The 26,972-nt window shown below is 34.1% G+C and overlaps 1 protein-coding gene across 2 annotated transcripts in view; it reads left to right on the forward strand.

The window, feature by feature from the left end:
• LRBA (LPS responsive beige-like anchor protein) overlaps nucleotides 1-26,972 on the forward strand; it is a 561,748-nt gene that overhangs the window by 52,188 nt on the left and 482,588 nt on the right. For both annotated transcript variants that reach the window (XM_019722880.3, XM_019722903.3), the window contains exons 3-14: nucleotides 3,203-3,434; nucleotides 3,657-3,757; nucleotides 8,347-8,442; nucleotides 12,897-13,018; nucleotides 13,106-13,232; nucleotides 13,914-14,033; nucleotides 15,911-16,057; nucleotides 17,917-18,114; nucleotides 18,295-18,428; nucleotides 20,113-20,221; nucleotides 20,529-20,681; nucleotides 25,028-25,196. In XM_019722880.3, coding sequence (XP_019578439.3) covers nucleotides 3,203-3,434; nucleotides 3,657-3,757; nucleotides 8,347-8,442; nucleotides 12,897-13,018; nucleotides 13,106-13,232; nucleotides 13,914-14,033; nucleotides 15,911-16,057; nucleotides 17,917-18,114; nucleotides 18,295-18,428; nucleotides 20,113-20,221; nucleotides 20,529-20,681; nucleotides 25,028-25,196 — 1,708 coding nt within the window. The remainder of the gene's footprint in view (nucleotides 1-3,202; nucleotides 3,435-3,656; nucleotides 3,758-8,346; nucleotides 8,443-12,896; nucleotides 13,019-13,105; nucleotides 13,233-13,913; nucleotides 14,034-15,910; nucleotides 16,058-17,916; nucleotides 18,115-18,294; nucleotides 18,429-20,112; nucleotides 20,222-20,528; nucleotides 20,682-25,027; nucleotides 25,197-26,972) is intronic.

A 26,972-nucleotide genomic window follows, 5' to 3' on the forward strand; every position in this document is an offset into this window, starting at 1 on the left:
TCAGAGGGATCTGCCTCATTCTTTTCAATGGTTGCGTAATATTCCATTATATAGTTACACACAACTTTGCTAACCATCACCTTATGTTTTCTTTGGGGGATTGTTTATTCTATTTTTCTATTCAAAAGAAAACTAAAATGAAGTTCTTCTATCTAACATCTTACCTAAATATACCTACAGAATAAATTCCTAATGGTTAAGGTAGTCATTTGTGTTTGGCTTCTTTTATTTAACATAATTCTTTTGAGATTGATTCATATTGTTAACTGGGTCAGTAGTTCATTACCAAATACCTTTTCTATTTATAGTAATTTTTCCGCTCAAGTTCTTTGTTTTTCTAGATATTTATCATATCATGTAAAAATAATTGTAATTTAAATCCCTGTACTCTGATATTTATGCACATTGCTGCCTTTTGACTAAATGTGACTTGTGTATCTCCAGAATATTATCAAATGATCGTGATGAAAATGCATCCTAGTCTTGTTGCTAACTTTCATGAGAATCATTCAGATTTTCCTATTTGAGCATGATGCTGGCTTTTCAGGTGTGATTGCTGTATTTTATTATCAAAGAAAGTCTTTTCCCATTAATAACTGTAGAAAAAAAGTATGATGGAAATATAAAATCACTATTTAGCAATGCCACAGTAATAACCATTGCAGGTAAAATCCATTAATGGATTCTTAAAAGTATGATGAGAAATAAGATATTTGTATAGTCTCAAGGTATTCTCCACAAGATGCTTAAAAAATTTGAAAATATAATAACTTCAAAAAGGAAAAATTCTGACAGATACCACCTTAAACATGTTGATCACAGCTAATGTCCCCAATTGTGAGAAATTTTGGTATGAGGTACCATCTGAAATGATACACTGAGAAGGATATACATCACTTCTGTGGTATTTTTTTTTTTTAACCAAAAATGCGTAAACATGAACCTAAACATGAAGGAAACATTGAGATTGGAAGACAGTTTATAAAATGGCTGGCAAATATTCCTTCATAGTGTCACCATTGTGAAAGTCAAAGAATGCCTGTGCAGCTGTCTGCGTTTGGAGAGGACTTAAGGGATACTACTCATCCTGGATCAGAAAGTGGATGTTAGTGTGACAAGTGGCAACATTTGAGTAATATCTGTAGATTTGTTAATGCTGTTGTATCAATGTTAATTTCCTGGTTTTAATGATTGTACTATGTTTATGTAATATATTTACATTGGGGAAGCTGGGTAAAGGGCATACAGGAGGTCTACAAGGTTGGGCAATTAAGTTCGTGAACTCATCCTAGAAAAAGTGCTATATCCCTCATTGCTGAATATCACTATGGTCACCTTCAAAGTACTCCCCTTGGGAAGCTATGCCAGTGCCTAGTCCATCTTTCAAAGCAATTTTGGAACTCTTTTTCTGGAATGGCCATCAGAGCTATCATCGTATTACCCTTGATGTACTGAATGTCATCAAAAGGTCTTCCTTTCCATATTTTCTTTATCTTTGGGTAAAGAAAGAAGTCACTGGAGGCCAGGTCAGGTGAGTAGGGAGGGTGTTCCATCACGGTTATTTGTTTACTGGCTAAAAACTCCCTCACAGACAGTGCCGTGTGAGCTGGTGCATTGTTGTGATGCAAGAGCCGTGAATTGTTGGCGAAAAGTTCAGGTCGTCTAACTTTTTCACACAGCTTTTGTCAGCACTTCCAAATAGTAAACTTGCTTAACTGTCCAGTTGGTACGGATTCGTAATGCATAAGCCCTCAGATAGCAAAAAGAGGTTAGCAACGTAATTGTAACAAGTTCGCCCCGAACTTAATTGTCAGACCTTGTATACTATTTTGCAACTTTGTAACCTTTGAAATTATTTAAGAATTAAAAAAGATGAAACAAGCAAATAATATTCACTCCCACCCCCCACCCCCAAAAAGTTTATATTAGAGTTTTTATGTAGCTCACAAAATTTTTGTGTGACTAGGGAACTAAGCATAGCCAGGACCATGTAGCTGGGAGAATTGGCCCAATCACACCACGGGACTCTTTTAGCAGAAATCCAGCTGTCATTTTCTTACGTTGCTTGTTACTGATGATGAAAGACTTGTACACTAAAACCTCTGCCAGAGCTTTCCTAGATGAACCGACAGCCTTTCCCACTGTGCTTGCCAGGAATTCGTAACCTCCTTACATGCGCATACCGCCTCATGTTCATTTTTCCATTTTTTCTTTCTCATGCCAGTATATGTCTTTGGCAGAACCTGGGACATATATTCATCTCTGGCTGCAGGGAGTTTTAATTGATTTCCTAATTGTGAACCTTCCTTGTTTTTCTGGAGTAAACTCTATTTGGTTATGTCTGTTATTCTTTTATGTGCTGTTGGATTTTGTTTTGTAAAGTTCACTCCTAATTCTTGCCTAACTTTTGGGTTTAGGAATGCATAATGAAAAACCAAGAAGTGTTCAGAAAGACACAAGTATAGGTGACCTTTTTAAAAACTAGTTTTAGAGGATAGCTCTGCAAAGGTAATTGTGAAAGTATTTTAATTCGTTTAAACAACTGGACTTTGTTAAAATTGGGAAGATGCTATGGGTGAGATGGCAAGGTGGGGTTACTCATATCAATGACATGCATTTTCTTGATTAGTTACTTTGGGCGTGTGACTAATTATGTTTAAGCTGTCCTGATTATTGACAGGTAAGGAGAGGGATCAAAATGGATAGCATAATAAACCAGGAATTTGACAAATATAAACTCCAAGTTTTGTGTCCACTCTGAGTCACTTTCAGCTTTTCGGTTTTGCTGTGAGCCCATACCTTACAAAGGTAGCAAAGGCCCTTTAGGTTGCTGCGAGTAGTTCACAGAGTTCATAATTCATAAATGAAATATTGAATTAGAAGCAACTATAGAGCTAAGTTAGATCTTTATTGGTATCAGGGCAGTAGGTAGGGATTTGCCTAAGACATTTTATATTTATTTGTTAAAAAATTTTCCATTTTTGTATTCTAAATCTTGCTTGACTTTGTGCTATTTTAAAGATTTGAGATTTTTAGAGTTTTTTTTCTTTATTTTTTTTTTAAGGCTCTTTTAATGTTATAGGGGATAGGGAAGAATGTGTGTGGGTAGTTATTGACAATCTAAAGCTTAGGCGCGTGCTCTAGTTGTATTGAAGAAGTGCTAATGCTTGTATTTTTTTTTTTTTTTTTTTCCTTTTTGAAGTTGGTAGGAGGGCAGTTTGATTTGGAGATGAATTTCATTATCCAAGAAGGTGAGAGTATCATCTGCATGGTGGACCTCCTAGAAAAATGTGACATTACTTGCCAAGCGGAAGTCTGGAGCATGTTTACAGCCATTCTGAAGAAAAGTATCCGAAATCTTCAAGTCTGCACTGAAGTAGGCCTGGTTGAAAAAGTGCTTGGGAAAGTTGAAAAAGTTGACAACATGATAGCAGGTATGACTTTTTTCTATAGCACAATGAATGTGAAGAAACAAAGTATGATTCCTAACTACTGTATATTTCTTATTTAGTAATATTTATTTAAGAAATATTTGAGCATCTAACAGGTATTATACCTGGAACTTTAGTGTCCAAACTCTTAAGAAAGCACAGTATATTTTAATCCTATAAGAAGTCTAAGTAGCTTAATGATTTTATTGTTTTCTTTGTTTCCAGATCTTTTAGTTGACATGTTGGGAGTGCTGGCTAGCTATAATTTGACAGTTCGAGAACTAAAGCTATTCTTCAGTAAACTTCAAGGAGATAAAGGACAATGGGTAAAAAAATCCTAAATACTCTTTGGTATATGAAAGTATACAGAGGGATCAAATGTCAAATTGAGGGGAAGAGATGAACTAAAATACATTTAGAGCTATACAGATACTTTTGCCATGATCCGACACAGGGGTGGACTAAGAGCATTGGGTGTTGCAGGTACTTCGTTCCTTATTCAAGTGATTATTCTTCAATATACATTCAACATTTTTTGAGGAAAAGGGTAAGGCGAGAAAAAAGTGTTATATAGCAGCACCTAGCTTCTCTTTCTCTTGATCTGAGTAGTTTACCTGTGGCCCTTAAATGTCTGCAACCCTCTCAGTGAATGAAAGCTCTGCAGGTAATTGGATCCACCCTCCATACATGAAACTTAGTGGTCCTTTGCATGGATGGTAGTGGTGGTTAACTTATTTTGAACTCCAGTTGTTTTATCAAACTGTTTCTTTCTACCATGTAGCTGCTTACTCCCTAGAGGAATACTAGTGAATATTTTCTCTTATTTTTGTTTTCATATCTAAGCTTCTTTTAGTGTCCTTTAGAAATCATTGCCCATAGCAACTGCTCAGCGAGCTGATCCTTAGTTTAGCCGTGTGTAAGCATACTTACATTTGTGCTCTGCAATTATACACTCTCATATACTGTGTTAAAATGGTTAGACTCTTTAGCTTGTTTGTAATCAAACTCTGGTTCTCTGGCTGTTTTTAAGATTTTATCTCTGATTTTCAGGAATTTTATGTTTATTGGTATGGTTTTCCTTGTGTTTATCCTTCTTAGAGTTCTTGAATCTGTGGGTTTATAATATAATTTTAATCAAATTTGGAAACATTTTGGCCATTATTTCTTCAGGTATCATTTTTTTTGGTCCCTTCTTCCCTCCTGGGGACTCCAGTTACATTCACATTCGTCCTCTTGATAGTGTCCCATAGTCACTGAGATTTGTTTACCTTTCTTCCCAATCTTTTCTCTTTGTGCTTCATTTTAGACTGCTTTCTTTCTACACTTTTTACCATAACTTATCTTTTCTTCTGCAATGTGTTAACTCCATTCATCCATTAAAAATTTAACATTTTTTTATTTCTGTAAATTTCAGATATACTTCATTTCTGTTCATTTTTTTAAAAAATAACTTCCATTTTACCTCATTATGTTCATGTTTTCTTTTAAGTCTTTGGGAATAGTTAGCATATTTTAATAGTTGCTTTTAATGTTCTTGTCTATTAATTCTACCATCTCTGTTATTTTCTAGATCAGTTTTTCACCCATTGATTTTGCTTCCGCTTATAGGTCACATTTTCCTTCTTCTTATGCTAGTGATTTTAGACATAGTGATGTTAGATATAATGAGTGATTCCTTGTTTAGTGCTGGATTTTGTCATAGTCCTTTTAAGATTGTTAGACTGGTTTTGCAAGCAGATAAGTTACTTATGGATTACCGTTATCTTTCCAGGCTAGTTTTAAAGTGTTTTTTTTTTTTGGGGGGGGGGGTGGTCAGGTCTAGTTTGGCTGATACTCTAGAGCTAGTTCAGCCTTATTCACACCTGACTTTTCTAGGGTCTCTATATGAGTGACCCTAAGTCTCAGACATGGGTTAAAAGGTAATATAAACTGGTCTTGCTGGTGCTTGGTAGGGTCTTAAATAATTCCTGGCTCTATGTTAGCTCTGGGAATTCTTTGACTTATAGCCATTAATACCTTGGCCTCACCTTGTTGAGTTTTAAAGCAGACGTGAACTGTTTGGTATTAAGCCTGAGAGTCATTGCACAGCTTCTTGTCTGCATAGCTCTTTCATCCGTAGTACTCTGTCCTGTACCTTCTAACTATCTCAGACGCCCATACTCCAGTTTTTACCTCATCAGCTCAATGAGACTTTGAAGTTGTATTTAGTTTCCCTGTCTGTGTGCAGTGCTAAAGAAATGACTCCAGGTAGAAAGTCTGGGTAACCTCATGGCTCATTTTATTTCCTTTCTGAAGGATCACAGTCCTGAGCTACCTTCTTTTCATGTCTGAAAACAGTTTTGGTTCATACATTTTGCCCAGTTTTATAGAGTTGGTAAGTTTAGGTCCTATTACTGTGTCGTGTCCAGAAGAGGACGTGTGTACTTCTTTGATTTTGGTTTTGAATTATATTCAGATAATTTGTTTATTCTGAATATATAATTAATACATTTTTGTTATTGGTGAATATAGGCAACCATAAGAAAACAGCAAAGGATATGATCATTGTTTACAGAGATAGAGATTCCCACAATCAAATAAACATAAAATCACTAATAATTAGAGACGTTCAAATTAAAACAATATTGGTATGTCAACGTTCCATTTATTAACATCAAGGATTATAAAGTTGGATAATTGGGGGGGAGGGTAACTTTAAATCTGTGTCTTGTTGGGTGGAAGGAACACCAGTTGAGCCAACCTGGAGAGTAGTCTAGCACCACTTAGTCACATAAATCATACCCATATCCAGTGACTTAGTAATTAGCTCCTGACTGCATATTTCAAGAAATTCTCACATAATTCTGTAAGGAAATACACGAGGATATTCACTGAAGCATATTTGTGATGGCATTGAATTGTTAACATGGGTGATTAGTGTTAGGAGAGTATATAGGTAATATAGATTGAATGCATAGAATTGATTATTACATGGCAGTTAGAGTCAATGCAGCGAGTAAGTTTGAATACATGGAAAAAGTGGGAAGAAAGTAAGAAAAAATGATGTATCTAATCTCACATTGTTTAAATAAGTACAATCACACAAAAACATTTTTGAAAGAATGCATATAAAAAGATTAAACACGTTAATGTAGTTGCTTATAGGATTAGGATAGGAAATAAAGGGAACAAATAATGAACTCTCAATGAAACAGCCTTGCTCAGACATTACATTTATTTAGCTTTTGCTGTCACTTCAGCGCAGTGAAAAATCCCTATATCTAAACCTCTGCCTTTCTGATGTGTATCAATGGGCATGAACATTTTTAAAGACTCTGAAACATGAGTAAATATTTTCTGAAAGGCTTTCCTAGTATGCAGTCCCTCAGCAGTGAGTGTGGAGGGAAAGTGCTTGTCCTAATGTCTTTTTGTTGTTGTTGATTGGTTTATAGAAAAGGAAATTTAGAGGAGTGATTTCTTTGGGTGGAAATGCTACAATAGTATATTTTTATTTTTGACAGCAGTTATTTTTTATTTTATTTTGGAATTTATTTAGAAAAATCAGTGTGATTATAGTTACTCGTTGTTACACGTTTATAATAAGCAGTGTGGCTAATTGAAAATTTCTTGATCACTTAAGAGTGAAGATTTCCACTTAATGTTTAGGTGAAAAATTGCCAAAGTCTTTTAGACAGTAACAACTTAGAATAGTTCCTACATAAGATGAAGGGAAGCCAGTGATTTCACTTGCAGTTTGACACTGTTTTGAACTTTTAACTTTTAACAAAGAGGAATGTACTATACTTTACCTTATTTACGTGTAAACTGATTAAAATGATAATATATATCTGATTGTCCTTTACCTTTTCCTTGTAAATGTAAATGAGCTTTTTTATTTTAGCTGTTGGTTGTTTAATGCATTACAGGAGGTTGTGGGTCAAAGAGGCATTAATCAAATAAATGTAATGTTACAACTTTTATACATGCTCTAATAGTAGGGGTATATTGTAGAATGAAATTTGATAGGGAGATTTGATCCAGTTTCAGAGGGCAGGAAAGACTGCCCTGAGGAAGTGACCATTAAGATGAGCTCTAAAGGATGGGTACGATTTGTTAAGAGGGGAGGGAAGTAGGCCTAGCTAGAACATTTTAAACACAAGGGAATAGCTTGTGTTCAGGCTCTGTTATGGGAAGACTACAGAGAAGGCATTGTTGATGCAGTACAGAGAGAAGGGGAGACTGAGATGCAAAAGAGGCTACCAGGTAGATAAAGTGTCTTGTAAGCTGTGTTAGCAGGTTTGATCTTTGTTTTAAGGGCAATAGGAAGCTACAGGACAGATAGAATAATATAAAGGTGAAAGTGTAGTGGTCAAATGCATGCTCTGGAGTCAGACTGAGTTCTGAGCCCATCCTGGCCACTTACTACCTGTGTCACCTTACACATGTTCCTCTGCCTCAAATTCCTCCTTTATAAAATGGGATAATAATAATCCCTGGTGTGGTTTTAAGGTTAAAATACTTTATTGTTTTTAAAGTATCCTTAAAGGTAAAACACAGTAAGCATTATTTATTTGTGAAATTAAAAAGTGTTTTGAAGAGGGGATGGGTGGTTGGTTGATTTACTTTCTAATTTTATTTACTTATTTTGTAAAAGATCATTTTTGCTGCAGTGTGAAGAGTTTCAAGTGTCAGACGATATTGGCTCATATTTACCGAACACCTCATATGTCTTACAGTATTACAAAAAAATGGCATAGAGTATGTTGCTTATTTCTTTAAGATAGTTGAAAATCACCTTTCTTTGGTTTTATATTTATTTTATATGCTTTTTAGTTTAGAGCATTATTTGGTTATTCTTGGGATGACTATGTTAAAAATAGGTGTTTTTGTCTTATGGTGAATAATACAGTTAATGAATTGTTGGTTACTTTTATAGCCTCCACATGCTGGGAAGTTGCTTACTGTGTTAAAGCATGTGCCTCAGAAGTATGGTCCTGATGCCTTTTTCAACTTTCCAGGAAAGAGCGCTGCAGTAAGTAAATCTTAACAGCGAAATCGCTTGGAGTTCTTTTTTCCTTTGCTTCCTCAAAGAACAGCCCTGTCAACAGCCTTGACAGGTTCTGTGTTAGGTGGAAACTTTGGACCACCTTACTCCTTACAGCAATTGTGCATGTTACTTTTTCCTAACAGTTTTAGAGGTGAAGAAATAGAGGCGCAAAGAAGTTACAAAAGCTGCCAGCTCACATCTTGGGGCAGCAGTAGAATGAGAACCCAATTCTTTTGAACATAGTCATATTGTTTTATGGATTTATCTCTGCATTCCAGATATTTGTGCGTAACACTTTGACTTTTATCTTTCTGCGCATCTTTATTTAACCTCATAGTTTCTTATTCCTGTTTCTATTACACCTGGAGTATAGAAGAAGAGTAGCTATTTAAACTTTCTAGGCAAGTTTTCCTGACTTGTGAGTTTGCATATTAATCAGTCTCAGTATTCTCAGTATTCAGTTAGCTGTTGATCAGTTTATAAGTAAGAAAGTTACGTATGGTAGTAACATCTGTAGTGTTTCAAAATATTATAGGAGGACATAATATTTATGTATATATCATATATATATCTATATATGATATATATATATTGTACATATATATATATGCTATATATAATGTGTTTATGGAAGCTTTTTGACCTTCTCTTTATTAAGTTGGTCTGCCTGTTAGGAAACAAACATTTTGTTGAAGATATTTCAGCCTGTCCTTTTTCTGAGCTTTCCTTTTATTCACTTTTTACTTTGGTTCTCATAATACCTTATTTGCTTGTTAGACCCGATGTAGCCAGGGAATATCTGTAGAAAGAAGAGTGTTTTAAAAGGATTTTGATAAGTGAATGTTTTACACACAGTACACGGCTTTCTTTGGAAAGTTTTATTGCTCATGTTGTTGTTGTTTTTTTTCTTTGTATCTCCTTCATAAGCTTTTTAGATTTGAAGCTTTCCAGAATAATTTGACTCTGTTGGAATTGAGCTTATCAATTGTCTGTAACATAAAAAAGCATTCTCATGAGATTAACCTTATTTGAATGCATATTATAATTTTATTATTTATAGTTCTTTGAGACTGTAATGTGTCCGTTCCACTTGCATGTATCTTGAAAGTAGGACTGTAAAGGTAAAACACTTTGGAAATTGCAGAGGATAGATGTTTTAAATATTCAATGATTCATTTCTTTCCTTAAACATAGTTTCTTATTTTTTAATTTTTTAAGAAATGAATTTTTTGGGGTGACATGGTTAGTAAAATTATATAGGTTTCAAGTTACATTTCTATAATACATCATCTATAAATCACATTGTGTGTTCACCACCCAGCGTCAGTTTTCCTTCCATCACCATATATTTGATTCCCTTTTACCCTCTTTTACCACCCCCCACCCCTTGCCCTCTGGTAACCACTAAACTGTTTTCTCTGTTTATGAGTTTTTTTGTCTTGTTCCACAATGGAATACTACTTGGCCATAAGAAAAGATGAAATACTTCCATTTGTGACAACATATATGGATCTTGAGATTCTTATGCTAAACAAAATAAGTCAGACAAAAAAAGTCAAGAACTATATGACTTCACTCTTATGTGGGATATAAAACTGAAAGCAACAAAGAAACAACAATGGAATAAACATAGTTTTTAAAGGGAAATTAAACTAATCATGGATTAATTATTTTTATAAAGCTTTTACATCTTCTCTCATTTCTTGGTGAAATATACACATATACACTCTGAATATGTATTCTTTTATTTTTTTTTCCCTTAATACAACTTTCGTTTTAAGTCAGCCTCTTGAAGTCTCAGTAGTGTTATTACATAAATTTGTCTCTGATGTTTTTCATGTTTTATGGAATATCTTATACAAATAAAAGAATATACGAGTAAGTATGTATATCATATATATACAGAAATGCGTATGTAAGTTATAATAACAATAAAGCAAAAGCTTGTGTATGATCTTTTTAAAATTGTTTTATTGAGCTATGATTGACATATACCATACAATTCACTCATTTAGAGTGTACAGTTGAATGGTTCAGTGTTCACAGAGTTGTGCTACCATAATCACCATCAATTTTGGAACAATGTCATCACCTCCCAAATTCCCCCATTCCCCTTCCATTCATTAACAGTCATTCCCATTTCCCCCCAACCTCCCAGGCCTAGAAAACCACTGGTTTACTTTCTGTCTCTATGGATTTATCTATTCTGGACAATTCATACAAATGGAATCATACAATATCTGGCCTTTGTGATTGGTTTTGTCATTTAGCGTGTTGTTTTTTCATGGTCCATCCATGTTGTAGCATGTGTCAGTGCTTCATTCCATTTTAGGATGAATATTCTAATGTAAGAATATACCACATTTTGTTTAATCATTCATTAATTAGTGGTCATTTGAGTTGATTCCACTTTTTGGGAATGTTGCAATGGGTTTTGTGTACAAGTTTTTGTGTGTACATATGTCGTCATTTCTCTTGTGTGTGTGTACCTACGAGTGGAATTGCTGGGTTATATTGTCCATGTATAACCATGTATAACCTGTTTGTTTTCCAGAGCAGCTGTATCATTTTACTATCCCAGAAGCAATTTATGAGGGTTTTAATTTTCTCCACATGCTTGCGACACTTATTAATGTCTTTTTAAAAAATTATTATAGCCAGCATAGTGGGTGGAAGTAGTATCTCATTGTGGTTTTGATTTGCATTTCGTTAATGGTTAATGATGTTGAGCATCTTTTCATGTCGTTATTGGCAATTTGCCTGTCTTGGGAGACATGTCTCCAGATATTTTGTCCATTTTAAAATTACATTTGTCTTTTTATTATTGAATTGTAAGAGTTCTTTATATATTTTGGATGCACGTTCCTTATCAGATACATGATTTGCAAATCCTTTTATTCTTTTGCCTTGTCTTTTCACTTTCTTGATGGTAGCCTTTAAAGCACAAAAATTTTAAATTTTAAAGATCAGTTCATATATGTATATATTTTGTTGTTGTTTGTACTTTTGGTGGCATAATTAAGGATTTTCCTAACCCCGGTATCATGAAGACTTACCCCTATTTTTTCTTGTAAGAGTATTATACATAGTTTTAGCATTTACATTCAGATTTATGATCCATTTGGGGTTAATTTTTGTATATGATGTAAGGAAGTGGTCAACTTCATCCTTCGCTTGTATAATAGATATCCAGTTATCTCATTTGAAATAGTGAATTTGAATAGTGAAAACATTGTTCTTTCCTCATTGACTTGTCTTGATACTCTTGAAAATCAATTGACCACAAATATAAGGTTTATTTCTGGGATTTCAATTCTATTCCATTGTTCTGTATCTCTATTCTTATGCCAATGCTATACAGTCTTCATTATACTAGCTTTGTGTTGTAGGTTTTGTATTTGGTAGTATGAGTCCTTCAACTTTGTTTTTCTTTTTCAAGATTATTTTTGGCTATCCTGGGTCCTTTGCATTACTATGATCTTTTAAATAAAATTTTAAATCAATTGGTAAAGTCATTTATACAGTGACTTCTGAATAAAATTGAAAAGTGTTACGAACTAGTCCTCTTTGGCTTTATATTTGCTGTTAAAAAATCACGTTCCAAGCTTTTCCCTTACCATTGTACTTCCAGGACTTTTTTTTCCAAGTCAAGTTGTTGTCGTTTCAATCTTAGTTGTGGAGGGTGCCATTCAGCTTCAAGTTGTTGTCCTTTCAGTCTTAGTTGTGGAGGGCGCAGCTCAGCTCCAGGTCCAGTTGCCATTGCTAGTTGCAGGGGGCGGAGCCCACCATTCCTTGCGGGACTCCAGGAATTGAATCTGCAACCTTATGGTTGAGAGGATGCACTCCAACCAACTGAGCCATCTGGGAGCTCAGTGGCAGCTCAGCTCATGGTGCTGTGTTCAATCTTAGTTGCAGGGGACGGAGCCCACCATCCCTTGAAGGACTCGAGGAGTTGAACCGGCAACCTTGTGGTTGAGAGCCCACTGGCCCATGTGGGAATCGAACCGGCAGCCCTCTCAGAGTTAGGAGCGTGGAGCTCCAACTGCCTGAGCCACCGGGCCGGCCCCTCCCTTACCTTTTACTTTCATTTCTTAGTCATCTTTCTGTATTCTATTACTTTAACATTTCAGCAACAAAGTTCCAATTTGATATTACCATGTATCTCTTTTAATTGGAATCTCTTTGATATGTTAATTGTAAGAAATAAAACAAATTAGTGTGTCCAGCAGGTCACATGGAATGTTTCTGTTGTTTAAATTAATATCATTACTGTGTATTTTGGAAAATTTAGAAATTATTAAAAGTATCTTCCAGATAAAGAGACTTCTAGATATTTTAATCATGACAGAATAATACGTAGTGTTATAGAATCTCATTTTCATGATTTCAGTAATAAAGTTTTTCATGTGAGTCAGTAACTCAGAGTTTTTTCCCCTTAGGCTATTGCATTACCTCCCATAGCCAAATGGCCATACCAGAATGGTTTTACATTTCATACCTGGCTTAGAATGGATCCTGTAAATAACATCAATGTGGATAAGGATAAACCATATTTGTATTGGTATGTAGTTCTGTACCTTAATGTTACTTTCTTACTTTGAAAATGCAAAGAATATTTAAAAGTAAAACGAAAATCTATTCTTTATAGTTTCAGAACCAGCAAAGGTCTGGGTTACTCTGCTCACTTTGTTGGGGGTTGTTTGATTATAACGTCAATAAAATCAAAAGGAAAAGGCTTTCAGCACTGTGTGAAATTTGATTTCAAGCCACAAAAGGTATGTGATCTTACTGAGTTATAATTATATTAACAAGCTATATTAGGCTTCAGAATGCTTTATTTTAATGTCATTGACATAATATGTGGTAAATCAAAACTCTGTTTATACTGCTTCAGAAAATGAAGTATAAATCCCTGGATTATTGCTGACCTCTAATTTGGATAATAAAAAGAGTGGTATTCAGTTTAGAGAGTTCAAGGAAATACAAGGGGAAAATATCAATGGCAATTATTTTAGTACTGTTACTAGTAGTAGTAGTCGTAGTAATATGTGTTTTCTTTGGTACTTTAAAATTTGAGGATTAATAAATGGTTTATCAACAAAATGAGTATATGCACATATATAGAGAGATGGGTGAATAGAAACAACTAATATGACAAAATATTGACAGTTGTGGAATCTAGGTGGCAGGAAAGAGGGTGTTTGTACTAAACTTTATAGTTTTTTGGGTTTATTAAAAAATTTTGTAATAAAACATTGGATGGAAAATAACTTCATGATTAAGTTCTTATCCATTGAATAAATATTGTTCCAGAGGTTGAATATTGAATTTAATAAAGGTAGTCATTTTTAATTGTAATTTATCATTTCATTTTTACTTGTTATCAGTGTGGTTGAGTTACTAACCACAGGATCATTCTCTCTCTCTCTCTCTTTAAACTATTTTTGCTTATTTAGTGGTATATGGTAACTATAGTGCACATTTATAACCGATGGAAGAACAGTGAGCTTCGATGTTATGTAAATGGTGAGCTGGCTTCCTATGGAGAGATAACATGGTTTGTCAACACCAGTGATGTAAGTAGTTTGAAAATGTTACAATGAAAAAGTTATTTTAAAATCATGAACTTTTCAAATAATAAAAATATATCTTACATTTAATACAAATTTTAGAATACCATAGTGGTGGGGTTTTGTAATCATAGTTTGGCTAGTATGTTAATGTATTCATAGAATAGAACTGCGTTAATGTCACATAAGATATTACTCAGTCCTTGTTATAAAATTATTCTGGATAGGGTAGAGATAAGGATTTGTTGGTAACTCTAGGTATATCTTGAAAGGGTATGTCATAGGTCTGTTAATCAAATTAAACTTGTAAACTTACAGGGTTCTGATCATTTTTATGACTGACTTACATGATGCATCCTTATAAATTTTGTATATAATTAGTTTGTATAGTTATCTATAGCTGATATAGGTTACTATGATAATGTTCTTAGGATTCAAAAAGAGTTCCATAGGTTAGGATTAAATTCAAATGTTCTTTTTTCCCTCTACTAATTACATTGTTTAATAGAAAATTTAAGAAAATGCAGATCAGGAAAATGAATGCAAACTGTATCACCCATTCACCATTAACTCCTGCTTTTATATCCTATGATATGTGTATTTACATATTGTGCAATGCTAACCTTAAGAGCTCAGGTTGTTATAACAGATAGACTTAGGTTTGAATATCGGCTCTGTCACTTACTGACTATATCTCCTTACCTGATCTATTAGACCTAAGTTTTCTCCACCTAAATATGAGTATAAAATAGTACCTATCAGAGAAGTTTAATGTGATAATTAAATTAGATACTGTTCACAAATCCATTGGGGGAGTGCTCAAAAACTATTCTCATAATTGGATTATTTTAACCTGTTATTCCTTCCTTTATTGAGTGCTTCTTGTATTCCAGCTATTGTAATAAATACCTTTATTTTCCAAAAGACCCAACCTTGCAAGATAAATACTATTATAATCTCCATTTTCCCTGATGAGACTGAAGTACAGACATTTTAGTAACTTGGCAAGATCAGCATCTCTGAAGCCCTGATTTGACCTAGGTGGTTTGTCTTCAGAACCCAAGTGTTAACAGCTTTTCTGTATTCCCCAATGTTAATACATACATAGTTTTCAACTTTCTGATGGTTTCGAGGTATAAAATGATACTTTCAAAGAGATATGAAGAACTTTACTTCTTTCCCTTTTTGTTGTACACATGGATTTTTAAAATGTGATCTTTGCAACCTGGATGTTGTTAATAGGATTTTTTTTTTTTTTTTATGTTATAAGAAAAAACATAGACCTGCCTTTCAGGATTTACACATTCCTTTTGAGGGATTTAATCTACTCCCATGACTTCACTCATTATCAATATCTTGATGCCTGCAAAAACCTGTGTTTACAGTTTTAACTTCTCACCAAACTTACGAACCCTGTTGGCAATTCCTTCTTCCTCCACATTAGCTCCATCCATATTAGCTCACAGAGAAGAGAGAGTCCATCCATATTAGCTCACAGAGAAGAGAGAGTCATTTAGGTCCTAAACTTAACTCATGGTTTTTCTCCTTGCTCCAAAGCCTGCTCTTGTATCTGGTTCTTGCGTTGCTCAATTATAAACTTGCAGATTTCATAATGATTTCTCTGATTCCCTTTCCTATGTTCACTTTGTCATTAAGTTTTGTTTATTGTACTATGGAAAACATGTCTTATTTCCTTTTCTGTGATGTCTTTCTTGATCTCTACACCAGACGAGAGTGAATGAAATGTCATGTTAAATGAATTATTTTAATCTATTCAGATTATAGTTTAGAATGGACAAAACATTTATACCAAAAATAGGTTGTCATTTCTGGAGGAGATATTTTTTCTTTTTTTCTCTAATAAAATCTGTTTTCTTTCACAGACCTTTGACAAATGTTTCCTGGGCTCATCAGAAACAGCAGATGCTAACAGAGTATTCTGTGGTCAGATGACTGCAGTTTACCTTTTTAGTGAAGCTCTTAACGCAGCTCAGATTTTTGCTATTTATCAGTTGGGCTTGGGATACAAGGTACTTTACTTGCTGTTCACTGCTTAACCTGTGTTAGTTGAGCTTGATTTAAAGGTGGGTGATGCATGGGGCAACTTACCTTGAGTTACCAACTGAATGTCATAGTAACCAGGGGCACTACCGTGAAGTCATAGGAGTCCAGATGGTACTTTAACTTCAAAGGGGAAACGTAGTGTACTTGTCATATGTGGGGCACTAGGTTAAGTTTCAACTTTGGTTCATGCTGCATTTCTTTCGAGGATGTCGTACCATGTTTCCCCGAAAATAAGACCTAGCCGGACAATCAGCTCTAATGTCTCTTTTGGAGCAAAAATTAATATAAGACCCGGTCTTATTTTACTATAAAACCCGGTCTTATATAATATAATATGATATGATATAATATAATATCCAGTCTTGTTTTACTATAAGACCGGGTTTTATATAATACAGTATGATGTGATATAATATAACATATAATATAATACTGGGTTTTATATTAATTTTTGCTCCAGAAGATGCATTAGAGTTGACTGTCCAGCTAAGTCTTATTTTCGGGAAACTATTATCGGGAAACTGTGTATCTTTGCACAGCTAATTTTTCAATAGTTGCTGTGATAGAAAGCAATAACATGTGGAAATGAATGTGAAACAGGAAGAAATGAAGATGAGGCATGAAATTCTATTCCAGAGTTGGAGAAGTTCTATAGTGCCCAAGATGCATAGACACCCTATTAATAAGTAATTTTGCTAATATAATAATGAAGGAAACAAATGTGTTATTTTTCTTTCAACCTGTGCTTTGTTTGGATCAAACTACCTGATAAACAGAAGTGTTCAATATTTATTTTGGTCTAGAGCACCATAAAAATTTACTGAGAAGCTACGAGTGTCATGAATCAAGAAAACTTGGGAACCTTTAGGTTAAGTTGTTAGGCTATATTGGTTTCAGGGAGAGAAAACAATGTCTGCTGTGTTCCTTTGAAAACAAATCAACTTTATTGAGTTGATTTACAGTCAACTCAAATTATAATTCATCAATAAAGTATACACATATAAAATTACCATATGATTGAGCAATCTTCTGTGTATATATCCAAAATAATTGGAAGCAGGATCTGAAAAATATTTGTGTACCCATGTTCATTGTAGCATTATTTATAATAGCCGAGAGGTTGAAGCAACCTAATTGTCCATGGATGGATGAATAAAGAAAGTGTGGTATATACATGGAATATTACTCAGCTTTAAAAAAGAAGGAAATTCTGTTACATGCTGTAAGAAGGGTGAATCTTAAGGACGTTATGCTAGTCACAAAAAGACAAATACTCTGTGATTCCACTTAAATGAGTTATGTAAAGTAGTCAAACTCATAGGATTGGAAAGTAGAATAGTGGTTGGCAGGGAACGGGAGGAAGTGGAAATGAGATGTTGGATGGGTATAGAGTTTCAGTTTTGCAAGATGTAAAAAGTTCTAGAGATATGTTGTGCAGCAGTATGCATATAGTAGTTAACACCACTGTACTGTACACTTAAAAATATTTAAGAGGGTAAGTTTTATGTGCTTTTTACCACAATTTTTAAATAACAATAAAGACAAAATAAAGTGAAAAAAAGGGACAAACTATGTTCTAAGTTTTACATTTTGTTAAATGCAGAGTTTTAATGTTAAGTTTAATTTGACTTGTTTCCCATTATATCCTTAAAATGAATTCATTTTACTTCAGAAGTAATGGAATGTGCAGGGCTCCTCCTGTTTGATAGTGTTAGGAAAGTGATCAGTGGTATGTCTCCTTACATTTTTGTTATCTGTGGTGATTTGTATCTAGATTTTCTTTTTGTGGTATACCATATTTAACTGCTCTACTTTTTATTCTTAGGGTACATTTAAATTCAAAGCAGAAAGTGACCTGTTCCTTGCTGAGCATCACAAACTTTTATTGTATGATGGCAAACTGTCTAGTGCCATTGCATTCACATACAATCCACGCGCTACAGATGCCCAGCTCTGTCTCGAATCATCCCCTAAGGACAACCCTTCAATTTTTGTTCATTCTCCACATGCACTCATGCTTCAGGTACTAGCTAGACTCTTTTAATAATATTTTTAATGGTGGGTTTTGCTGTATTACTGATGTGTATTTGGTAACTTCTGTTAAACACATGCAATGTAACATTTTATTGTTCCTGTTATGCTTTATTTTGGATTGTTTTGGAAAATAAATCATTGGAATTTTCACTGTGTTCTGTTTTATAAGGATGTGAAGGCAGTTTTAACACATTCTATCCAAAGTGCTATGCATTCAATTGGAGGAGTACAAGTGCTGTTTCCGCTTTTTGCACAGTTAGATTATCGGCAATACTTATCTGATGAGGTTGACTTGACTATTTGGTAAGTGCCTTTGTTTTTTTCTTTAATTTGACGTGAGTTACTTTCATCACTGTTGAGCTGCACAATATTTTTTTTCCTTTTAAATTTGTTGTAGGGTTAAAGGAGAGAATATAAAGAAATTTGTGAACTATGCTATCACAAATCCATGTATTATTTTAAATTCTTTGTCAGTAGGAAATATGGAAGCTCTAAACAATAGTTTTTTAATTGTTAGAAATAGTGATAATGGATTTATGAGAAATGAATACATTTTTGTCTCACATTCTAATTAAAAGCTTTTAAAATTGTTTTTGGCAGTGATTTATTACAGGAATTTAGCTCTTCATACTTATTGATTGCATTGAAATCTAAAACTTTTGATGATATGTAATAGGTGATTTAATCGTTTTTATTGTATTGTATATTTGGCATATTTGTCTCCTCTGTTGTAGTGTTGAGTCTAAGTAAGGCAGAGACTTATGAATTCTAGGATGTTATAAAACTTTTGAGATGATTTATAAATTAATTTTTCATGGCTGTATATTCTGGTAAAACAATGGTAAAAATAATTATATTTAATTTTGATTTGAGTAAAGGAGTTTTCCATTCTCCCTTTTGAAAAATCTTTCTCTGATTTATGCTTTTATACATAACTTGTTGTCTACTACCAATGTATATATGTAATACATATTAATGACATAATAATTTTCTCCAGATTACTGTTAGGCAACAGCATGACTTTTTTTTTTTCCCCCCCAAGGAATGAAGTATCAAAGCTAGTGTTTATTGACTACATTTAAAAAAAATTAAAATTATCCTTGGCATATTACATTTTTTTTGGTTTGTTTTTGTTCCACATCCTGGTCTAAAATCTTTGTTATGGGGCATAGTTATTTTTTACTTGGTTATTTATTTGTTTTTAACTTTTACACATCTTTATTGGAATTGCTGACAGTTAAGAAAGCAGTTTTGTGGAGGATGCTGACATAGTCATTTTTCTCTTTTTTTGTGGGAATCTTTGAGAGTCTTTGAGGAGATAACAGCTGACCTTATTTTATTTCATTTCGGGTCCCTCTAAAAGTTATGAGGATAGGAAGAGCGTGGCTCTTTAATTTTCAAAGTCTTCTTGACTGACTATTGAATTATGATTTTTCTATTGGAGTAATGAACAGAATTCATAACTTAGTGTTTGGGGACTAAGTTTGTCTTCAGCTGTAGTTTCTTGTCTTCCCCTTTGTGAATGCTCTTCTCCATTCAAAGCTGGCCAGTCTGGAATCCTAACATTGAGGATTTCTACCTTAGTCTGTTCGCTCCAACTATCTTGCCCCTCTAACCCTCCAAAATTGAATATACTTACTGATTTAAGTTAGATCCATTCTTTAAGGGCTTTATATACTTATGTTAGCTATCTTATTACTTGTTTTTGGACATTGCTAATTTTTCTCTGTTTTGTGCATATTTGTCATATCGTTTCTAAGTAATTCACTTATCAATGTTTTTGATAAAGTATATGGCCAATTTTGAGTAAATCCTAATCTTACATTAAAATTCTAGTCCTGAAATAATGTTGGAGGTAATTTTAGTGGAATGTCAATTTCCTTGAAATAGAGAACTTTTTATTAAGATAAATGATAGATGACATCTATCTCACTTGTTTTTTAATACAATATGTTTTTTCAAACCATAGCCTTTTTTCTTATTGCAGTTCAACTCTGCTGGCTTTTATCATGGAGCTGTTGCGGAACTCAATTGCTATGCAGGAGCAGATGCTTGCCTGCAAGGGCTTTTTGGTAATAGGATATAGTCTTGAGAAGGTAAAAGTATGCAGTACTTTCCACATTTTTGATTCTTTATCTGCAGGCCATGGACTTGGTCTCCTAAGTGGTCGAGATAGTCTGTCTGCAAGTGTCGCATGGTCATGTAAAATTAGCTAAATTAAAATAATCTTTTGTTGTTTTACCTTGCCCCCATTGCTGTATTAGAGAACTATGGTACTCAGTCTCCTGGCATATTTAACTTTGAGTATAGTTTATGGGCCAACTATTTTCTGACATTGTTCATCTTTACTTTACTTACCTGGCCTTGTGTTGTACGTGACCTTTGAAATACTTTTCTTCACAGTCTTCCAAATCCCATGTCAGCAGAGCAGTGCTTGAACTTTGCCTTGCATTTGCAAAATATCTGAGTAATCTGCAGAATGGGATGCCTCTGCTCAAGCAGTTGTGTGATCACATTCTTCTTAACCCAGCTATATGGATTCATACCCCAGCCAAGGTAAAAATACATTCATTTTGTTTTATTATCTTTACCAAGGTTTTGTACTTCAGTGATAATATGAGGATTTTCTTTTATCCTTAGATGTGTTTTTATGTAAGATTTCATTTTTTGACTAAGCATATTTCTTTTTTTAGGTAAATTTGCAAGTGGATTGCATTTTTTGACTAAGCATATTTCTTTTTTTAGGTAAATTTGCAAGTCAGTATATCTTTTTTTGTAAAGCAATACCAGTATTTTTAAAAAACAGCTATAGTCTTTATTTTCGGTTATGTCAAATAAAATTTTGTTTCAGAGAGACTTTGATTCACTAAATGTAAATCAAAGTTGGACAGTTTCAATATAAATATAATGTTTTCTATAACTGTAGTTCTGTTCTATTGCAAATATATGTATGTATGTATGTGTATATATTTTTATTCCTTAACTCACTGTGCTCTCTCCCTCTCTTTGCACACATATCCCTACCAACGTGATGAATTACTGAGTTTAATTCTTATGGAACCTGCTGGAATGTTACCTTTTCTTAAAGATTTCTATGATATACTGGTCTCATTTAATCATTTAAATTTCACATTAATTCACATTATTGAGTACAATTATATTTGCACACTATTACTATAACAAGAAACCAATTAATTCTAAGTGAACATAGGTGAGTTTATGACAAAATACATAAATAAAACCTTTGATAAATCCTAATGTATTTAATTGTCAAAAAATATTAATAGTGGTAGTGTTAAGCAGAACTTGAAGCAGTAATTTTTATAAAATTGCATAATTGCATCTTTCTTATCTGCAGTTTTTGTTAGAAGATGTGTTATTTCAAACCCACTCATTTCCTCTCCCGTTCCTCTGTCCCTTTTGGTCCACTTGCAATGTCTATCATTGTTTAAGTTAGAATAGCACATACTTATTTTAGTTGTCAGAAAAAAATGTCTGCAGACTTTTTTGCTTTTCTAGAGTCATAGTATCTTATTTTCAGCTGGAGTTTTCAAATGTTAAAGAGAAAAACAGCTGCTGACTCTGATTGCCATTTGGAAATAATCAAAGGAGGCAGCTGGAAGTTGCAGCTTTTATCTCCGGGTTAAAATTTGACCTCTTTTTCCTCTATGACCCTCAGTCTTATATCTTTTCAATGATTGTTTCAAGTTACTTTTTAAACCTTTTAGTAGACACTTCTTTGTCTTACTAAACAGTATATTTGTAAGGCTTTGGGTCTCTTTTGATGTGGTCAAAAAGCCTCTTATTAATATTTGGTTGTAGGGAAATGTTTTTATAATTGTATTATATCATTTCCTTAAGTTCCTAGTATTATTACCCTGTATTTCTTACCTTTTCCTTGTTAATAATTTTCTTTAATTTCCTGTTTAGAATTTGCAGTTGATTTGGTAATGTTAAACTTTCCGTCTGTTTTAGCCATCTGCTTTGTGTATCCATGAGGAGTTATATCTACTTTTAGTTTATTATGAAGGTAGTTATAACAAAGGGCAGATCCAAAGTTTGTTCGACTTGAAGGTCATACAATTTGGGAGAGGGAGGAGCTTTTTAAGAAAAAGAATATGACATGATGTATACCAAATTAGGTTTAGGGTGTTGGAAGGAACCCTGATAGAAGAGTGGGCATAAAGTACAAGCTTTATTATCTTCATGGTAAACTAACTTCTAGTTACGGACCTTGGGAGTATGGAGGTATGAATCCCCTTTGCTTTGGAAAAGGGTGCTCACAGTGATTTATAATGTCCAGTTATGTTTGATCTGCTCAGAGACAGTCTTATGAACTCACAAGAGAGAAGAATTTCCTTGTGTACAAGTAGTCTTTTATTTGTTGAGTAGCAACTTTATGCTAGGTGTATGGATACAGTGTTGAACAAGACAGAGCTAATTCCTGCCTCAAAGAATTTAGGCTTGAGGCCTCTGTTCTTATGTCAGTATGTTGCTATTAAATCCTATCCAGTTTTCCATTATTTTTATTTATCAACTTTTGGCCAGAATTACTGTATGTTTTTAACATATCACTCTCAGGAAGTCATTTCTTAGCCTCCAAACTTTTAATGGTTTCCCATTGTTTTCAGTATAAAGTAGTCCGTTTTCTAGCATTAAGTTTTCATGCCAATTCTCATTTCTAGGCTTTCTATCTTAAAAGCTCGGTTATCCTCAATGGCTAGAATGGTACCAAAATGTTAACCTAGAGCAGTGTTTTCAATCTTGGCTGTCAATAGAATTAGGAGAGTCTTTTTTTTTTTTTTAAAGTAAAACAGAATCCCATCCTCTTTACCCTAGATTCTGATTTAATTGGTGTGGAACAAGTATTAGTGCTTTTGAAAAAAATGTTTTTCAGGTATTTTAATGCACAGTCAAGACTGAGAACCATTTTTCTAGATGTAGGGAAACCTTTTGTATCATTTACCATTATTTTCTGTTAGAAATTTCCTATTTCTACCTATCTTACTACTCATCTTCAAAGCCTACCTTAATACCTACTTTACTACTGAAGATTTTCTTGACTATTTTAGTTTATCTTATAATAATTTCTCTGGCTTCTGAGTTCATAGTACTTAATATCTTTGCCACTGATAATTAATTACATATTGCCACCTGACCTTTCTTTGTTTCTGTACGTGTCTTTATTACCTTTGGCTTTTCATTTAAATTTGTGTGTATTTTTTATCTTAACTGGGATTCAGCTACCGAAGTTCAGTGTGTATGCCATTGTATTTCCATTATACAGTGCTATGCATATAGATGGATATAAATATTTTCTGGTTGACTGAAATAGCATAGTTAAGAATTTGAACCATGTCATAGAAAGTGTCATATAGCCTTAAGGACAAGTAAACTTGGTCTAACCATTTGAACAGCAGTAGCTGTTATCTTTAGCAAGTCAGCGGATTATAGTGTATATGTAATTTTCTAAATACCATGTTTCCCCGAAAATAAGACCTAGCCGGACAGTCAGCTCTAATGCGTCTTTTGAAGCAAAAATTAATATACGACCTGGTATTATGTTATATCTGGTATTATATTATATTATACCCTATCTTATAGTAAAATAAGACCGGGTCGTATATTAATTTTTGCTCCAAAAGATGCATTAGAGCTGATTGTGTGGCTAGGTCTTATTTTTGGGGAAACACGGTAATCATCTTCTAAGCCTCAATTTTAAGTGGTTCAGAATCTGCCACTCTTTACCATTATGGTTACTGATTGACTCTCTAGTTCATTTAGCCTCAATTGTGTATTGATTGGGCTTCTGGATGATAGGTACCTGATTTTCTCTTTCTAAAGAAATCACTGGGTATCTTGAAAGGATGAAAATCAAAATGCCCTCAAAGTGCAGGGAAGGTAATTCAAATTCCCTCAAAATATGGGGAAGAAGTAGTTTGGACTTGGGCTACATGGAGAGTATACATGCCCTACTTAAAGTTATTCAGTTTATGAAGTATATCCACTAGCAGTGAAATGAAAAATTCTTGATTTCGACCTGAGAGTAGGGAAAAGCAGTCCTTACGTTGGGCTGTGTAAGTACTAGAGTACATAGTTGATGATGAGCTTTAGAGCCAACATTTCACTGACATTTTGTGTTAAGATGAAATGTGCTGCGGCACCATTTACATCTTCTTTTTCTTACATATTAAGAGATTATGTTTTGAAGTTAATATGTTCTCATGTGTTTTTTTAGACTATGTGTTTAGAAATAAGACTCGTAGAATCATTCCCTAACTGGGGCCCAGAGATGATAAACATGTTCAGAAACTGCAATGTCACGATTACATTCTTTGTAGTAATGAGCAATTATAACAGAATTCTAGTTTTCTATTAAGTATTTCTTAAGATGGACTTTACATGTTTTTCTATGGTTTTGTTTCTTTTAACTTATTTCTACTTCTTTCCTTTGAGCTGTTCCTACTTCTTTTTTTCTTTCAAGTTCTTCTAGCTTCTAATTTTCTGCAAGACAAAGAAAATCTATAGATTATTAAAACAACTATGTATAGTATAAGTACCATAGTAAGTTTATTATAAAGAAGTTACACATGCTCATGAGTAATTGCTGATTGCAAAATCAGAATCAAACAGTTTTTTTCATAGAATAGTGCTGCAAAAATTGGATATATTTGGGGGTTGTTTATAATGGTACTGTAAAAGAAGAATTTATCTGGTTTAGTTTTATAGGGAGTGTGTGTCTTTGTGTGAAATGTGTTATCTGTTATCACGGATGCTATTATCAAGCTTAGCATCTTAATTTTGGGAACAACTATGGTTTAAGTCAGCCTGGAGTTATTACTGCAAATGGATAAAATGCTGGTCTATTTCTTTGATTTAACCTCTTCATTTTGATTCTTTAGGTCCAGTTGACACTCTATACTTACCTGTCCACTGAGTTCATTGGTACTGTGAACATATATAATGCCATTCGGAGAGTTGGCACAGTGCTTCTCATCATGCATACGCTGAAATTCTACTACTGGGCAGTAAACCCTCAGGATCGAAGTGGCATCACCCCCAAAGGATTAGGTATGCCATCTCTTTTCATATATCATGTTATACGTTGGCGAATCAGGATTTCTTATTGTTTGTTTGTTTTAACCAGTCTTGTTAGAGTATTCTGGAAGTTTTTCTAAATCTCCTCATGGCAAAATTTTATTTTAATCTTGTTGATAATTTTTATAGTTTGTCCTAAATCGTGGTTGCCAGAAGTTAATAACTTTGTATTTTCATAAAAGAATGCTGATTTTTCTGGTATGAGTTGTTTGGGAAGCAAATATTACTAGAATGTTTGTTTTAAGACACTGAAAATGAGAAATTCTGTATTAGTGAGTAGAATTGATGCTGAGGCCATTGTCACCATGAGATCATTGAAAACAGTATTTTTGGGAGAGAGAGGTTTCTTGCAGAAGTAGGAAGTATCTGCTTCTAAGAAATAGTATAATGGAATTACAAATTCTCAGTAATTATTTTCCTGTATAATCTGGACTAAATTACTAGAAGGATCGTGTTCATCATGTCAACAGTTTGTGGAAGGGATCAATGTAAAAATTTTGACAAATGGTGGCTCTTGGTTGTAAGTACTGTAAAACCTGCTTCAAACTGGTTTACATCATAAAAGGGAGTTAATCAGCTCGTATCAACTGCCAGTTTCAGTGACACTTGGTGCAAGGATTCAGACTGTGGCCCTTGGACCCAGTTTGTCTCTCTTCGTTTCCCATTTCTTCTCTGTGGGCTCTTTTCATGTATTTTTATAGTTCCAAGCAGTCACTCTACCTTCACATCCTCACAACTTTAAATCCAGCAAAAGAGCATCTGTCTGTATCAGGCATTTCCAGCCGCAGCAGTCTCTTTTAGTGTCTTTGTTGCTTATTGGCTCTGATTGCATCATGTGTGGCAGGTATTCATCAGATTGCCCAGACACGGAGGCCCCTCTCACCTCTGAAACATATGATCTGAGAGTGAGGATGGGTGTTCCGTCTCTTGACAAAAATTGAGGGCTGTTGCTTGAAATCAGGAAATAGATGGTGGAGAGTTAGTTAAACAACATATGTTCTGAGTCTACACAAAAGCTTTGGCTGTTCAGTGACTTACAAAGATAAGGTTTCCTGTTTCTACAATACTTTTCAAATCCTTTTCCAAATACACTCGATTTACTCTCAGACAATATTCTGTCTATAATGTAGAAGCTGTGAGGACATGCAGAAGTCACATGACCTGTTGGGGCTGGCAAGGTCGTGGCAGATCTGGAACCGGGTCACGATTTCCTGATGACTGTTTCATGCCTGCAGATGCATTGTGCACTGTTCTGGGTGTTAGCGTTAATTCTGATCTTGATTGTATAACTGATTAGTGACCTTGGGAAAGTCTCATACATCAAGTGAGAGAGCTGGACAAACTTTGTGATTCTATTTAACTCTGTAACCTATTCTTTGTCTAGGAGTTGTCATGTGGAACAAATTTTAAACAATTTTCTTCCTATTTTCATTGATGTGTTCAAGGTCATGGTGGTCCTATGCTTTGGTGGTCTAGGAACTAGCTGTACATAGTGATTAGTTGGGGAAAAATTGCAGAAAACAGGTACTAACTTAGGATCTTGGAACAATGGGTGTTTGGTTTCAAAAGCTTTCTACTTTGGAATTACATGTTTGAGACACGAAAATTGACTTTAATGTGAGCCATGTGTGACCAAGGACTTGCTCAAGAAGAGATCGAGATGCCAGAGGTAGTCAACATACTGTTTCACTTCTTCACGAATGATGCTGTTGAGTTGTACTTTTTGAGATTTTTGTGCTAGCTTACAAA

Source organism: Rhinolophus sinicus, chromosome 15, assembly GCF_057876585.1.
Source record: "Rhinolophus sinicus isolate RSI-liver-muscle chromosome 15, RSI-T2T, whole genome shotgun sequence".
In the NCBI taxonomy this organism is placed as follows: Eukaryota; Metazoa; Chordata; class Mammalia; order Chiroptera; family Rhinolophidae; genus Rhinolophus; species Rhinolophus sinicus.